General features: G+C 45.9%; 1 protein-coding gene across 3 annotated transcripts in view; it reads right to left on the reverse strand.

Annotated features, from left to right (window-relative positions):
* The window catches only part of ACOX1 (acyl-CoA oxidase 1), a 39,475-nt gene extending 23,293 nt beyond the window's left edge, over positions 1 to 16,182 (reverse strand). The window contains exons 1-3 of one of the 3 annotated variants that reach the window (XM_033182249.1): positions 15,952 to 16,115; positions 15,521 to 15,680; positions 7,156 to 7,316 (exon numbers count right to left, since the gene is read on the reverse strand). In XM_033182249.1, coding sequence (XP_033038140.1) covers positions 7,156 to 7,220 — 65 coding nt within the window. In that variant the 5' untranslated portion in view covers positions 7,221 to 7,316; positions 15,521 to 15,680; positions 15,952 to 16,115. Of the gene's footprint in view, positions 1 to 7,155; positions 7,317 to 15,520; positions 15,681 to 15,951 lie in introns of all 3 variants that reach the window. The other 2 variants (XM_033182248.1, XM_033182247.1) reach the window with 2 other exon arrangements.
* Between the last annotated feature and the right edge of the window lie 14 nt (positions 16,183 to 16,196).

Raw genomic sequence — 16,196 nt, forward strand, 5'->3', positions numbered from 1 at the left:
ATCGAGACCATCCTGGCTAACACGGTGAAACCCCGTCTCTACTAAAAAAAAAACACAAAAAAACCAGCCAGGTGAGGTGGCGGGCGCCTGTACTCCTAGCTACTCGGAAGGCTGAGGCAGGAGAATGGCGTAAACCGGGAGGCGGAGCTTGCAGTGAGCTGAGATCTGGCCACTGCACTCCAGTCCGGGCGACAGAGCGAGACTCCGCCTCAAAAAAAAAAAAAAATTCCAGATAGAGAAGGAGAAAAAAAAAATTTAATTCCTGTAGAATTTGTTTTTAGATAGAATTCATCTAGCATAAGCAAGCATAAATACCAAATACCCATATCTCAAAATGTAACAATAGTAGGCTTATCCTATCAGATTTTTAAATACCTTACAAGCCTGAGCAACACAGCAAGAACCTATCTCTACTAAAAATTTAAAAAATCAACTGGGCACGGAGTCATGTGCCTATACTCTCAGCTACTCCGGAGGCTGAGGTAGGAGGGTCCCTTCAGTCTAGGAGATCAAGGCTGCAGTGAGCTATGATCAAACCTTTGCACTCCAGCCTGGGCAGCAGAGCAAGAACCTGTCTTTAAAAAATAAAAATACACCAGACCTGGTGGCTCACTCCTGTAATCTCAGCACTTTGGGAGGCTGAGGCAGGTGGATCACCTGAGGTTGGGAGTTCGAGACCAGCCTGGCCAACATGGTGAAACCCCCATCTCTACTAAAAATACAAAAATTAGATGGGCGTGGTGGCACATGCCTGTAATCCCAGCTACTCAGGAGGCTGAGGCAGAAGAATTGCTTGAACCCGGGAGGCGAAGGTTGCAGTGAGCCGAGATCATGCCACTGCACTCCAGGCTGGGTGACAGAGCAAGACTCTGTCTTGAAAATGAAAAAAATAGGAGCTCCAGTGGCACAATCGGTTAGCATGCGGTACTTACGTGAAAAAGAAAAAAATAAATAAATAAAAATAATAAAAAAAGATAAAGGCCAGGCCTGGTGGCTCAGCCTGTAATCCCAGCACTTTGGGAGGCTGAGGCGGGCGGATCACAAGGTCAAGAGTTCGAGACCAGCCTGATCAACATGGTGAAACTCCGTTTCTACTAAAAACACAAAAATCAGCTGAGCATGGTGGTGCACGCCTGTAATCCTGGCTATTCAGGGGGCTGAGGCAGGAGAATCGCTTGAACCCAGGAGACAGAGGTTGCAGTGAGCTGAGATTGCGCCACTGCACTCCAGCCTGGGCAACAGAGTGAGACTCCATCTTAAAAATAAAAAATAAAAATACAAAAATACAAAATAAAAATAAAATAAAAAGTCTTGACTGGGCACAGTGGCTCATGCCTGTATTCCCAGCATTCTAGGAGGCCGAGGCAGGCGAATCATGATGTCAGGAGTTTGAGACCAGCCTGGCCAACATGGTGAAACCCCGCCTCTACTAAAAATACAAAAAAATTAGCTGGGCGTGGTGATGGGCACCTGTAATTCCAGCTACTGGGGAGGCTGAGGCAGGAAAATTGCTTGAACCCGGGAGGCGGAGGTTGCAGTGAGCCAACATCGCGCCACTGCACTCCAACCCAGGCGACAGTGCGAGACTCTGTCTCAAAAAAGTTTTATAGGCTGGGCGCGGTGGCTCAAGCCTGTAATCCCAGCACTTTGGGAGGCCGAGACAGGTGGATCACGAGGTCAGGAGATTGAGACCATCCTGGCTAACCCGGTGAAACCCCGTCTCTACTAAAAAATACAAAAAACTAGCGGGCGCCTGTAGTCCCAGCTACTCGGGAGGCTGAGGCAGAAGAATGGCATAAACCCGGAAGGCGGAGCTTGCAGTGAGCTGAGATCCGGCCACTGCACTCCAGCCCGGGCGACAGAGCGAAACTCCGTCTCAAAAAAAAATAAATAAATAAAGTTTTATAAAGCACCAGTGGTCAAAATTTATGTTAGATGAAAAACAAAGAAAGAAATCAACCTATCAATGTAATATATGAAAGGTTCCAGAAATAAATTTAACCTATCATAAAACTCTAAGACAAACCAGAAAGGATATAATGGGAGTAAGATAACAATGGGAAAAAGCCACTAGTTAATAATGAACATTAGAAAGTTTGGAAGCTGCACCACTCACTGCACCCCAACCTGGGCGAAAGAGCGAGACTGCCTCAAAAAAAAAAAAAAAAAAACACCAACAAAAAAAGAAACACATTAAAGTAGGCCGCGCACGGTGGCTCACGCCTGTAATCGCAGCACTTTGGGAGGCCAAGGCAGGCGGATCACCTGAGGTCAAGAGTTCGAGATCAGCTTGACCAACATGGATAAACCCCATCTCTACTAAAAATACAAAAGTAGCTCGGCGTGGTGGCGCATGCCTGTAATCTCAGCTACTCAGGAGGCTAAGGAAGGAGAATCGCTTGAACCCGGGAGGCGGAAGTTGCGATAAGTTGAGATCACGCCATTGCACTCCAGCCTGAGCAACAAGAGCAAAACTCCATCTCAAAAAAAAAAAGAAAAAAAAGAAAAAAGAAATATATTAAAGTAGCAAAAATAAATTAAAGTGGCCAGGTTGATGGAGCTGTGGAAATACAGGTACAGAGCTTGCTAAATACATTGTCAACTAGCTCTGTGTTTCAGGAAAAGTCTCAAACTATGCAGCAAAAGCTCTAAAATGCTCATGTCCCTCAATATAGTAATTAATTTCTGAGATATTCCAGAAGTATGACCCCAAAGAATACAGCTATTTATTTATTTATTTATTTATTGAGATGGAGTCTTGCTCTTGTTACCCAGGCTAGAGCACAATGGTGACATCTCGGCTCACCACAACTTCCACCTCCCAGGTTCAAGTGCTTCTCCTGCCTCAGCCTCCCTAGTAGCTGGGATTACAGGCACACACCACCACACCCGGGTAATTTTGTATTTTTAGTAGGGACAGGGTTTCTCCATGTTGGTCAGGCTGGTCTCGAACTCCCGACTTCAGGTGATCCACCCACCTCAGCCTCCCAAAGTGCTGGGATTACAGGCATGAGCCACTGTACCTGGCCAGAATACAGCTTTCATAAAGTTTATATTATTATCACTAATATTGGTGAAATTTAGCCCAAATCCCCAGGGAAGCAAGTCTCATGAGAAGTCCAACAGGGAAGAGAATCACTTGGGTAGATGAAAGAGGAGACTATTGAGCCTGGGGAGAGAGGGCAACGGAGGTGCAGGTAAAGACTGATGACTTACAAATCAAGTTTACTACCCCTTTCCTGTTTCAAAGAAAGGTGCTTTATTTCATATTTAAGAGTTAATGATGGCAATTTGCCAGAATACTGCATCAGCTTCAAAGCTAACTATGTATCATACAAGCTCTATATTCCTAAATAGATGGTAATAGGAAACAAGGCAATGTGACCTGAGTCCACGGGTGAGGAAGAAAGAAAGAGAGGAACGAAAGGAACAGAGGAACACAGGAAGGGAGGAAGACAGAAAGAGAGAGAGAGAAAGAGGCCGGGCACAGTGGCTCACGCTTGTAATCCCAGCACTTTGGGAGGCCAAGGTGGGCAGATCACCTGAGGTCAGGAGTTCAAGACCAGCCTGGCCAATATGATGAAACCCCATCTCTACTAAAAATACAAATATTAGCCAGGTACGGTGGTGCACGCCTGTGATCCCAGCTACTCCGAGAGGCTGAGGCAGGAGAATCACTTGAACCCTGGAGGCGGAGGTTGCAGTGAGCCGAGATTGCACCACTGCACCACTCCAGCCTGGGCAACATAAGACTCCTTCAAAAAAAAAAAACAAAGGAAGGAACGAAGGAAGCAAGCAAGCAAGTAAACAAGGAAAACAAAGCAAGAAGAATCTCCCGAAGTGACTAGATCTTGAAATGATTAGATACCTGTAAGAGCAAACAAACGATCTGTGTTGTGGCCTAAAGAAACATGTGGTGGGGATGATAACATGGACCCAGTTCCCCAGGCTGTTCCTTTAATTCCAGAACCCCAGGCAGGGGTGCCTACCCAGGCTCAGGCCTCTGCCTTTGATTAAGGCTCCAGGACCCACAGGGGAGGTGCATATCCGAATTTCTTCTTCGTGTCTTAAGAGGAAAGAAGACATACTCTAGAAAGAAGGATAATGTGGGTGACTGAGACTTTCTGTAGGTGACTGTATTTTAGGATTCAGAAGGAACATGGAGTGAACCTGAACACTTCTGAGCCCTTTCACTTCTCAGCAGCTACCCAGAAGTGAAAGAATCCGAAACCCAAAGTTATAGCTGCTTTTGTGAGACTGCGTTAGATAATCACTGTTGATCCATTTTCCAAAGTCTCAGAATTTAAATAGTTAGATCTCATTCTATATAAGTTGCTCTATTGCTGATCTCCTGGATGTTGTTGACTTTTTGCCTATTCCATAGAAGGTAAAACTGTCCCGTGATGTAAATTAACCAACCTGACTTGTTTCCAAGGAAAAGATGAGTGGTCAACCAAGAACAGGAATATGAATTAGCAAAATTCCAGCAAGAAAAAAAAAAAAAAAAACTAACCTCAGGACACTGTTCTCTAAATCACAGAGATAGAGATCAAGACAACATTGGTTCAAATACAAGTAAATACTCAGAACTAGCCGGGCACAGTGACTCATGCCTGTAATCCCAGCACTTTGGGAGGCCGAGGCGGGCGGATCACCTGAGGTAGGGAGTTCAAGACCAGCCTGACCAACACGGAGAAATCCCATCTCTACTAAAAATACAAAATTAGCAGGGCGTGGTGGCACATGCCTGTAATCCCAGCTACTAGGGAGGGTGAGGCAGGAGAATCACTTGAACCTGGGAGGCAGAGGTTGCGGTTAGCCGAGATTGCGCCATTGCACTCCAGCCTGGGCAACGAGAGTGAAACTCCATCTCAAACAAAACAAAACAAAAAAACAAAACTAGAAGCAATAAGGGAAAAAAAACACTAACAAATGCAAACTTGCCCACAGCCATATAGGATCTGTATCCAACTTCCGTTCTCCTCAAACCAGTATAGTTCAAGTCTTCCTTTCTTCCTCTCTCCTTTCAAAGATAAGGGCAGGCCAGGCGCGGTGGCTCACACCTGTAATCCCTGCACTATGGGAGGCCGAGGTGGGCGGATCACCTGAGGTAATGAGTTTGAGACCAGCCTGACCAAAATGGCGAAACCCCGTCTCTACTAAAAATAGCTAAATTGGCTGGGCATGGTGGTGGACGCCTATAAACCCAGCTACTCAGGAGGCTAAGGCAGAAGAATCACTTGAACCCAGGAGGTGGAGACTGCAGTGAGCCGAGATCACTCCACTGCACTCCAGCCTGGGGCACAGGATGAGACCCCGACTCAAAAAAAAAAAAAAAAATTAGGGCAAATACATATTTGTGATATTACTTTATAAATGAGGCAGAAGCATTAGACCAACAAGAGGTACACTTAACAGATCTATTAGCCTCAGACTATTTCACATCTTATGCCTCCTATGAATAGCATGACTGTTAAGTCAAATAAATTCTATACCACAAAGCTACCTCAAGATTACAACACACACAAACATCACACATGCATGTACACAAACACACAGATACTCCAAGTGAGGAGGACTAAAGAATCTTATCTGTCAGGCCAGGCGGCGCGGTGGCTCACGCCTGTAATCCCAGCACTTTGAGAGGCCGAGGCAGGCGGATCACGAGGTCAGGAGACCAAGACTATCCTGGCTAACACAGTGAAACCCCATCTCTACCAAAAATACAAAAAATTAGCCAGGCGTGGTGGCGGGCACCTGTAGTCCCAGCTACTTGGGAGCCGAGGCAGGAGAATGGCATGAACCCGGGAGGTGGAGCTTGCAGTGAGCCGAGATGGCACCACTGCACTCAAGCCTGGGCAACCGAACGAGACTCCGTCTCAAAAAAAGAATCTTATCTGTCAGCCAGGCGTGGTGATTCAGGACTGTAATCCCAGTACTTTGGGAGGCCAAGGTGGACAGATCACCCGAGGTCAGGAGTTAGAGATCAGCCTGGCCAACATGGAAAAACCACGTCTCTACTAAAAATACAAAATTAGCCTGGCGTGGTGGTGGGCGCCTGTAATTCCAGCTACTCGGGTGGCTGAGGCAGGAGAATTGCTTGAACCCGGAGGCAGAGGTTGCAGTGAGCCGAGATCGCGCCATTGAACTCCAGCCTGGGCAAAAAGAGCACAACTCCGTCTCAAAAAAAAAAAATAATCTTATCGTACTTAACAAAGCTTTCTTTCAGGCTTATAATTTCAGTACTGACCATCTTGAAGTTGAAGTCTTGGGTGTTTAGTAAGGTGTCTGGAACATCAAACCATGACCAGAAATCTGCAGTCCCCATGCAGATGACAATAAATAACACTTTCCTTAAACCAATTTGCACATCGAAATCAGCAATCAAACACAAAATGATGTTTCCCTGATATCTGCATTCCTTTTTCCTTCCCTTTCTTTACTCCTCCCATTTTGATACTTAGACATGAGGCTGGGCAGCTCAAATTCCAAACACTCAAACCTGCTAATGGCCTTGTCTACGAAAACAAACCTATTTCACATTTAGACCAAAAGCAAAACTTTTTAAAGGAAGCCAGACATTTAGGAACAATTTAACAAAGAATTACTGGCAACACAAGAGTTCCTAGACATATAGGGGAAAAAATATCTAAAAAGACTGAAGTCAGATGAAGAGAATCATGGACTTTTTTCCAAACTGCCTTATAACTCTGCTAGTGGGCAATGAGAGATGAGATAGGTAGCTGCCACCACCTGCTGCCCCCATTAAAATCCACAGCTTTAACTGCATTACAGCAGAGAGGCACTTTCCAGATATTGCTGGGGCACAAACCCTCTGAAGAATTTCCAACAAAATCTTTACTCATTAGACCCAGAGTAACATAATGGGCTTCCCTACTGCACTGTAAACCCCATCTTTTCAAACTGTTCAATAATAAAGACTTTAGGAAATAACAGTGAATGATGTTTACAGGCCAGAGCCCTGGACCAGTTTCCGGGGAAAATATCTAGGAGAAAACAAGAAGCTGAATTTTGACTTAACTACTTAAAAATAAAATCCCAAACAGATAACAGCAGAAAAAAGTCAAATGCCGGCAATCGCTGTTAACTGATGTCCTGAGGTGGGTTACCCAGAGACCCTCAGTGTGGACTAACCGTGGCCCATTTCCGTCTGGGCGTAGGTGCCAATTATCTGGAGTCCTTTGGACGAAGGCAGCCATTTCTCTTTCTGAGCAGTGGTGCCCTGATTCAGCAAGGTGGGAATAAACATGGAGTAATTGAGGCCCACAGGTTCCACAAAATTGACCAAATGTAGTCTACAGGAGAGAAAAGAAAAGGATCTCAGCCTTCCTTTAGAAACTGCATCCTACAACCCATTCTTGCCAAACAGCTTTGACCTTCAAGGAGAAGGTCAGGAAAATGTAAACCCCCTTCTTATGAAATTAAACGTAAGATTTACCATTTTACTACCTAAAAAGCCAACAGCAGAACCTGATGATGTCTCTTCTAACTATTTCAAGGCCACAATTCATTTCATATTTACATGTAATCTAGGAAGCAAATTCTACCTAAGTTTTAGCATAAAAACATCTCTAATTTTTGGAAGGGGAGGCTGTTGGTGTTATTCACTGGTTCGATTGGTTGAATTTTTTAGAATGTGTTTCTTTTTCTTTTTTGCTTTATTTAGGTTTTACTTGTTTGTTTTAAAGGTTAAAAGTAACGCCATAGAACACTTACTTGTAGAGCTGTTAAGAGCTCCAAGGAAGAAATAATTTCAACTCTGTTTACCTAGATAATATAAGCAAATATCCAGGAGAGTAAATATATATTCCAGGGCAGAATCATACATCTCTAAAGGTCTTCAGGGTTTACAGTAAGTAATGCAGGCATGTAAAAATTTATCCCCAATGGTCAATGAACATTACTACCGATTAACTCTATATCACATTGAAATTTAGTCCTCAACTCTCTTCTTATAAAACAGAGTCCACAGTAGTTGGCCTTGGCTGTGCTGTGTCATAGATTTTATGGGGATCAATTTTGTACTTTGACAAAGCGCATATCTAAAGAGTTTAAAGTACAAAATACTTCTCATCTAACCGATCTTCACGACTTCTCAACAGATGATTAGGAAGCAATGTTACCACCAGTTTATCTTGACCTGTGCAATGAGCAGAGCATGAAGTAAAGGAGAGAAGGGATAGGCTGCCATTGCAGTGCTGGGGGACCCTGAAACCAAACTGCCACCTTAGAAGAAATAATAGTAGCCGGGCACAGTGGCTTACACCTGTAATCCCAGCACTTTGGGAGGCCGAGGTGGGCAGATCACGAGGTCAGGAGATCGAGCCCATCCTGGCTAACACGGTGAAACCCCGTCTCTATTAAAAATACAAAAACATTAGCTGGGCATGGTGGCGGCCACCTGTAGTCCCAGCTATTTGGGAGGCTGAGGCGGGAGAATGGCGTGAACCCGGGAGGCGGAGCTTGCAGTGAGCCAAGATCGCGCCACTGCACTCCAGCCTGAGCAACAGAGCGAGACTCTGCCTCAAAAAAAAAAAAAAAGAAATAATGGTAAACACAATATACCCTTATTTTCCTATTTCCTAAATAAGTACTACACGATTATCCTCACCATTTCTTTTCTTTCTTTTTTTTTTTGGAGATAGTCTCCCTCTGTTGCCCAGGCTGGAGTACAGTGGTGTGATCTCAGCTCATGGCAACCTCTGCCTCCTAGGTTCATGTGATTCTCATGCCTCAGCCTCCCAAGTAGCTGGGATTATAGGTGTGCACCACCAAGCCCGCCTAATTTTGTATTTTAGTAGAGATGGCGTTTTGCCATGTTGGCCAGGCTGGTCACAAAGTGGCCTGGCCTCAATGACCTGCCCACCTCAGCCACCCAAAGTGCTGGGATTACAGGTGTGAGCCACCATGCCCAGCTCCATTGTCTTTTCTATCTTACATAAATCATAATCCACTTAGAAACAAAAACACTCATCATGGATGCTCTTAGATACGAATATTTCTAGTTAATCAGAATGAATTAATGTAATTATTATAGATTCCACCAGAGGGAACGACTTCTGTGTCCTAATCATGTGTTTAAGTCAATAGAAGCTGCTTATTAACATCAGTAAAAAATGTTTTCTCGGCCAGGCCCAGCGGCTTATGCCTGTAATCCCAGCACTTTGGGAGGCCAAGGTGGGTGGATTACGAGATCAGGAGTTCGAGACCAGCCTGGCGAACATGGTGAAACCCCGTTTCTACTAAAAATATAAAAATTAGCTGGGTGAGGTGGCAGGTGCCTGTAATCCCAGCTACTCAGGAGACGAGGCAGAAGAATCACTTGAACCCAGGAGGCGGAGGCTGCCGTGAGCCAAGATCACACCACTGTACTCTTGCCTGGGAGACAGAGCAAGACTCCGTCTCAACAACAACAAAAAAAGTTTTCTCTGCCACCAACAGTTGTCAGGCATAGGCCTAGGGCAGGACATCACTTTTCAGGGGTGCTGAGGACATACTCATCTGAACAGCCAAGAGAGGACTACTAGCCAACATCTAAAATGCCTTTTAACCCTCAGATTCTATGATTTTTATACTGGTTTTTTTTTTTTTTTTTGAGACGGAGTCTTGCTCTGCCACCCAGGCTGGAGTGCAGTGGCCGGATCTCAGCTCACTGCAAGCTCCGCCTCCCGGGTTTACGCCATTCTCCTGCCTCAGCCTCCCGAGTAGCTGGGACTACAGGCGCCCGCCTCGCCGCCCGGCTAGTTTTTTGTATTTTTAAGTAGAGACAGGGTTCTTTTTTTTTTTTTTTTTTTTGAGACGGAGTCTTGCTCTGCCACCCAGGCTGGAGTGCAGTGGCCGGATCTCAGCTCACTGCAAGCTCCGCCTCCCGGGTTTACGCCATTCCCTGCCTCAGCCTCCGAGTAGCTGGGACTACAGGCGCCCGCCACCTCGCCCGGCTAGTTTTTTGTATTTTAGTAGAGACGGGGTTCACTGTGTTAGCCAGGATGGTCTCGATCTCCTGACCTCGTGATCCGCCCGCTCGGCCTCCCAAAGTGCTGGGATTACAGGCTTGAGCCACCGCGCCCGGCCGAGACAGGGTTTCACCGTATTAGCCAGGATGGTCTCGATCTCCTGACCTCGTGATCCGCCGTCTCGGCCTCCCAAAGTGCTGGGATTACAGGCTTGAGCCACCGCGCCCGGCCGATTTTTATACTGTTTATGTTAATTTAAACTAGAGGGAAATAACAGAAAGGAGGAGTAGGAACAGAAAAGATGAGTCAGGGCCGGGCGCGGTGGCTCAAGCCTGTAATCCCAGCACTTTGGGAGGCCGAGACGGGCGGATCACGAGGTCAGGAGATCGAGACCATCCTGGCTAATACGGTGAACCCTGTCTCTACTTAAAAATACAAAAACTAGCCGGGCGACGAGGCGGGCGCCTGTAGTCCCAGCTACTCGGGAGGCTGAGGCAGGAGAATGGCGTAACCCGGGAGGCGGAGCTTGCAGTGAGCTGAGATCCGGCCACTGTACTCCAGCCTGGGTGGCAGAGCAAGACTCCGTCTCAAAAAAAAAAAAAAAAAAAAAAAAAAAAAAAAAAAAAAAGAAAAGATGAGTCAATTCTAAGGAATTTACGGCAGCAGCAGCTTACTCCTCTGTATTTTATGCAACACAAGAGTTACTTGTATAACTCTAATACACAAGTTACACATTTCATAAAATGTACCATGCCCAAAAGCCTGATTAGATAAATGTGTAATTTAATCTCTCAAGGGCAAACACAGAATTCTCTAACAGTTGTGTTACTAAAACCAAAATGTTTTTATACACTTTCTATTTGTATAAATAAGAACACTTTTTTTTTTTTTTTTTTGAGACAGAGTCTCACTCTGTCGCCCAGACTGGAGTGCAGTGGCACGATCTCGGCTCACTGCAAGCTCCGCCTCCCGGGTTCACGTCATTCTCCTGCCTCAGCCTCCGGAGCAGCTGGGACTACAGGTGCCTGCCACCACGCCCAGCTAATTTTTTTTGTATTTTTAGTAGAGACAGGGTTTCACCATGTTAGCCAGGATGGTCTCGATCTCCTGACCTCGTGATCTGCCTACCTTGGCCTCCCAAAGTGCTGGGATTACAGGCGTGAGCCACCACGCCCGGCCAAGAATACTTTTCTATAAATACTTTTAAGTGTATTAAGTATTCTATTTCGTATGTATATCAAGAGGAAATAAACATACAAAAATTTCCAAGAAATAGGCCAGGCACAGTGGCTCACACCTGTAAGCCCAGCATTTTTGGAGGCCGAGGTGAGAGGATCACACGGGGTCAGGAGTTCAAGGCCAGCGTGGGCAAAATAATAAAATCCTGTCTCTACAAAAAATTTAAAAATTAACCAGGTGTGAGCCAGGAACAGTGGCTCACACCTATAATCCCAGCACTTTGGGAGGCCGAGGTGGCGGATCACCTGAGATCAGGAGTCTGATACCAGCCTGGCAAACATGGTGAAACTCCATCTCCACTAAAAATACAAAAATTAGCTGGGCGTGGTGGTGGGCACCTGTAATCCCAGCTACTTAGGAGGCTAGGCAGGAGAATTGCTTGAACCCGGGAGGTGGAGGTTGCAGTGAGCCGAGATGATGCCACTGCACTCCAGCCTGTGGGACAAGAGTGAAACTCCGTCTCAAACAAAAACAAAACAAAACAAAACCAGTACATGCCCCAAATTCTCAAAAATACTGCTTATTTCATCAATTTCAGCATTCTTCTCCCTCATTTTAGCATTTAAGAAATCCAGGCTGGGCACAGTGGCTCACGACTGTAATCCTAGCACTTTGGGAGGCTGAGGTGGGCAGATCACCTGACGTCAGGAGTTCGAGACCAGCCTGACCAGCACGGAGAAACCCTGTCTCTACTAAAAATACAAAATTAGTTGGGTGTGGTGGCACATGCTTGTAATCCCAGCTACTCGGGAGGCTGAGGCAGGACCTAAAAATACAAAATTAGTCAGGTGTGGTGGCACATGCCTGTAATCCCAGCTACTCGGGAGGCTGAGGCAGGAGAATCGCTTGACCCAGGAGGCAGAAGCTGCAGTGAGCTGAGATCGCAATATTGTACTCCAGCCTGGGCAACAAGAGCAAAACTCCATCTCAAAAAAAAAGAAATCCAGGCTAGGCACGGTAGCTCCTGCCTGTAATCCCAGCACTTTGGGAGGCCAAGGAGGGCAGATTGCTTGAGGTCAGGAGTTCGAAACCAGACTGACTAACATAGTGAAACCCCGTCTCTACTAAAAATACAAAAAATTAGTCTGCCTGTAGTCCTGGCTACTCAGGAGGCTGAGGTAGGAGAACTGCTTGAACCCAGGAGGCAGAGGTTGCAATGAGCCGAGATCCCGCCACTGCACTTCAGCCTGGGCCACAGAGAGAGACTCCACTCAAAAAAAAAAAAAAAAAGATAAAGAAAAAGAAAAGAAATCCAATGGGCCAGGAGCAGTGTCTCATGCCTGTAATCCCAGCACTTTGGAAGGTCGAGGTGGGAGGATCACTTGAACCCAGGAGTTTGAGGTTACAGTGAACTATGATTGTGCCACTACACTGCTACCTGGGGAACAAAGCAAGATCCTGTCTCAAACAAAAATGAAAGAAAGAGAGAAAGAGAGAGAGAGAAAAAGAGAAAGAGAGAGAGAGAGAGAGAAAAAGAGAAGAGAGAGAGAGAGAGAGCAAGAAAGAAAGAGAGAGAGAAAGAAGGAAAGAAGGAAAGAAAGAAAGAAAGGGAAAGGAAAGGAAAAAAAGGAAGGAAGGAGGGAGGGAAGGAAGGAAGAAAGGTAAGTGATGTATTTCACAATTAATAGCATGCCATGGTTAACAGGCAGCATTCTTTCTTTCTTAGTGTACACAAAACACTGGTGTGAGTTACAATCGATGAGATTATATAACCGAGGCTTTAACTCAATGGCATGCGATAATTGCCAGGACTCATTTACAAACCTCTTCTCTAACTTAAAAACTGATCTCCTTGTCATATCCTAAGGACACTGGAAGTGCGTCAAAGGGTGTGTTAAAGTTTGTACTTTAATACTTCACATGAAAAATCATATACAAAGTAAATTGCTGGTGTCCATGAATCCTCAATCCACATAAAGGACTTTGTTCTATTTCATTGTGACCTCACTCAAGTCTGGTTACACATTACGAACAGGTCACAGGTTATGAAATCATCTACTAACAACTTTAAAATGTATTGCACCACCCATTCAAAAACAAATACACACACACACACAAACTTCTTTCCTGACGTTTCTAGAAGGAATAAAATCTTACTAATTTTTTCAAATTTACAAACCCAACACAGGTATCAGTAACATAATCTTCTAGGAGTTACTCTATCTCAGTATCCCCACAGCCATGAGTTACAGACTTTAAAAACAAAAAAGACCATTGGGAAGTATGCTGATTTGAACTACCAAAAATAAATAATTAAAATTTTTACAGCTAAAACTGAGTGGAGCTCTGAGGAAAGTCCAAAGGACCAGAGTAAACCATTTCATCTTCACAAAAATAACCCAAGTCAAGTTGAATATCGATATCAAAGGCACTAGAGGCAGTGACCATTATTACCATAAAGGCAGAACGTGCAACATATTCTATTTAGTTTGGTTCTAGTCTATATACCACTCATATGATTTAATCTTTACTGATGAAAATACTGGAGTTCCTTTAAAATGGAGAAACTGAAAGAGAAAATGCCTCGGAATAAATGTGAAAAAATGTTATAGGCCAAAATAATCTTGTACTAGGATCACGTAACACTGTTTGTTTAGATTAAGGCAAAAAAGTCCTTTTTTTTGTTTTTTGAGAGAGTCTCTCTTTGTTGCCCAGGCTGGAGTGCAGTGGCACGATCTCGGCTCAGTGCAGCCTTTACCTCCTGGGTTCAAGGGATTCTCCTGCCTCAGCCTCTCGAGTAGCTGGGACCACAGGAGCGCACCACCACACCAGGCTAATTTTTGTATTTTTTTTTTTTTTTTTTTTTTGAGACGGAGTCTGGCTCTGTCGCCCAGGCTGGAGTGCAGTGGCCGGATCTCAGCTCACTGCAAGCTCCGCCTCCTGGGCTTACGCCATTCTCCTGCCTCAGCCTCCCGAGTAGCTGGGACTACAGGCGCCCGCCACCTCGCCCAGCTAGTTTTTTGTATTTTTTAGTAGAGACGGGGTTTCACCATGTTAGCCAGGACGGTCTCGATCTGACCTCGTGATCCGCCCGTCTCGGCCTCCCAAAGTGCTGAGATTACAGGCTTGAGCCACTGTGCCCGGCCCAAAACCCTTATTTTTATTTATATTTGCCACTCCTTGTGGAGCAGGGTGGATCACGAGGTCAGGAGTTTGAGACCAGCCTGGCAACATGGTGAAACCCCATCTCTACTAAAAATACAAAAATTAGCCGAGCATGGTGGCCAGCGCCTGTCATCCCAGCTATTCGGGAGGCTGAAGCAGGAGAATGGCTTGAATTCGTGGGGTGGAGGTTGGAGTGAGTCGAGATCACACCACTGCACTGCAGCCTGGGCGACAGAGCGACACTCGTCTCAAAAAACAAAAACGAAAACAAAAACAAACAAAAAAACACAACAAAACACACGGTATGAAAAAAGGATATACTCTGTTCCACACTGAACCAAGGCAGGTTTTTATGACGTCTCTCCATTCAAGCACTGTCATCGATTCAGAACTACTGGGTTCTTAGACTTTCTATTCATTCAAAGGCGTGACTGATTATTCTTCATCCAGGTCCACACTACCATATAATATAATCTGCTACTGCTCCAAAATATTTAAATGATCGTGCAACTAAAAAAAAAAAATCCTTCCAGATTCAGAATTTTAGCCGTCCTCGTTACAAAGAGCAAAATGATTCTGCATTTAAATCAGTCAAATTTGAGTTGCTTGGGCAGAATAATGCTTTTACAACATCCTTGAAACTGTACTCGAGGAAACTCCTGCATTTCCATTTATTATCAACATTCTACAAACACGTCATCCCACGAAAAGCCTTGGATACAAAAGTAATCACATTATTTTCCACACATATAACTTTATTTATTTATTTATTTTTTTGAGACGGAGTCGCGCACTCTTGCCCAGGCTGGAGTGCAATGGCGGTATCTAGGCTCACTGCAGGCTCCGCCTCCTGGGTTCAAGCCATTCTCCTGCCTCAGCCTCCCGAGTAGCTAGGACTACAGGGTACAGGGGCCCGCCACCACGCCCAGCTAATTTTTTGTATTTTTAGTAGAGACGGGGTTTCACCGCGTTAGCCAGGATGGTCTCGATCTCCTTTGTGATCCGCCCGCCTTGGCCTCCCAAAGTGCTGGGATTACAGGCGTGAGCCACCGCGCCCGGGCACACATACAACTTCATAAAGTGGCATGAAAATATGCCAGTTTGTATCTTCAAACGCCAAGCACGGTGGTGAAAGGCCACCATAGACTGCAGCTTTAAAGTTCAGTCTTAACAACACTTGCTCTGTGCTAAGGCATACCTACTTTTTAAACCACATAATTTCATCAGGGTCTGCGATGCCAAACTCCCTCATCTTCTTCACCATGATGGCACTTTTCCTGACAGCCACCTCATAACGCTGGCTGCGAGTGAGGAAGTTCAGGTCCTCATGCTGGAAGTCTGGGTCGTTCAGGATCATGTTCTCTGGAAGGGGGTTAAAGGGCATTAAAAGGCAGACAGACACTTGGGGCTCCGTTCCACCCTCCCTGAATCACAATAGGCTTCAGAGTCGCGGACACATCTCGGGAATGGCGATATCCCCCAGCCAGGAACACAGGCTGTTCCTCGAAGTGGGGGTCCCGGCTGCCCTAACGCTGGGCGAGAGGGCCTGGGCCCCATAGCGCCCCTGACTCCGCATCGAGGGAGTCTCCAGCTTTTCTCGGGAAAGGAGGGAGGTCTCGCCCGCCGCCCTCACCGATCTCTCGGCGGCGCCGGGTGTTCTCGGGGCTGCCGTCCAGGATATGTGTAAGCAGCTCCGGGTTGAAGCTGGCGGAATCCCGCTCCCTGCGCAGGTCGGGGTTCATGGCGACGACCAGCTGGCAGCGAAGTAAGCACCGACCAAGGTGGCAGCGACAACCTAAATCCGCAGCTTCAGCGCCGGCCGGGCCCTATGAGGCAGCCTCAGAACTGCTCAAGTCCCCGCCTCCCCTCGCCCGGCCC

Source organism: Trachypithecus francoisi, unplaced genomic scaffold (assembly GCF_009764315.1).
Source record: "Trachypithecus francoisi isolate TF-2019V2 unplaced genomic scaffold, Tfra_2.0 Lachesis_group20, whole genome shotgun sequence".
Classification (NCBI taxonomy): Eukaryota; Metazoa; Chordata; class Mammalia; order Primates; family Cercopithecidae; genus Trachypithecus; species Trachypithecus francoisi.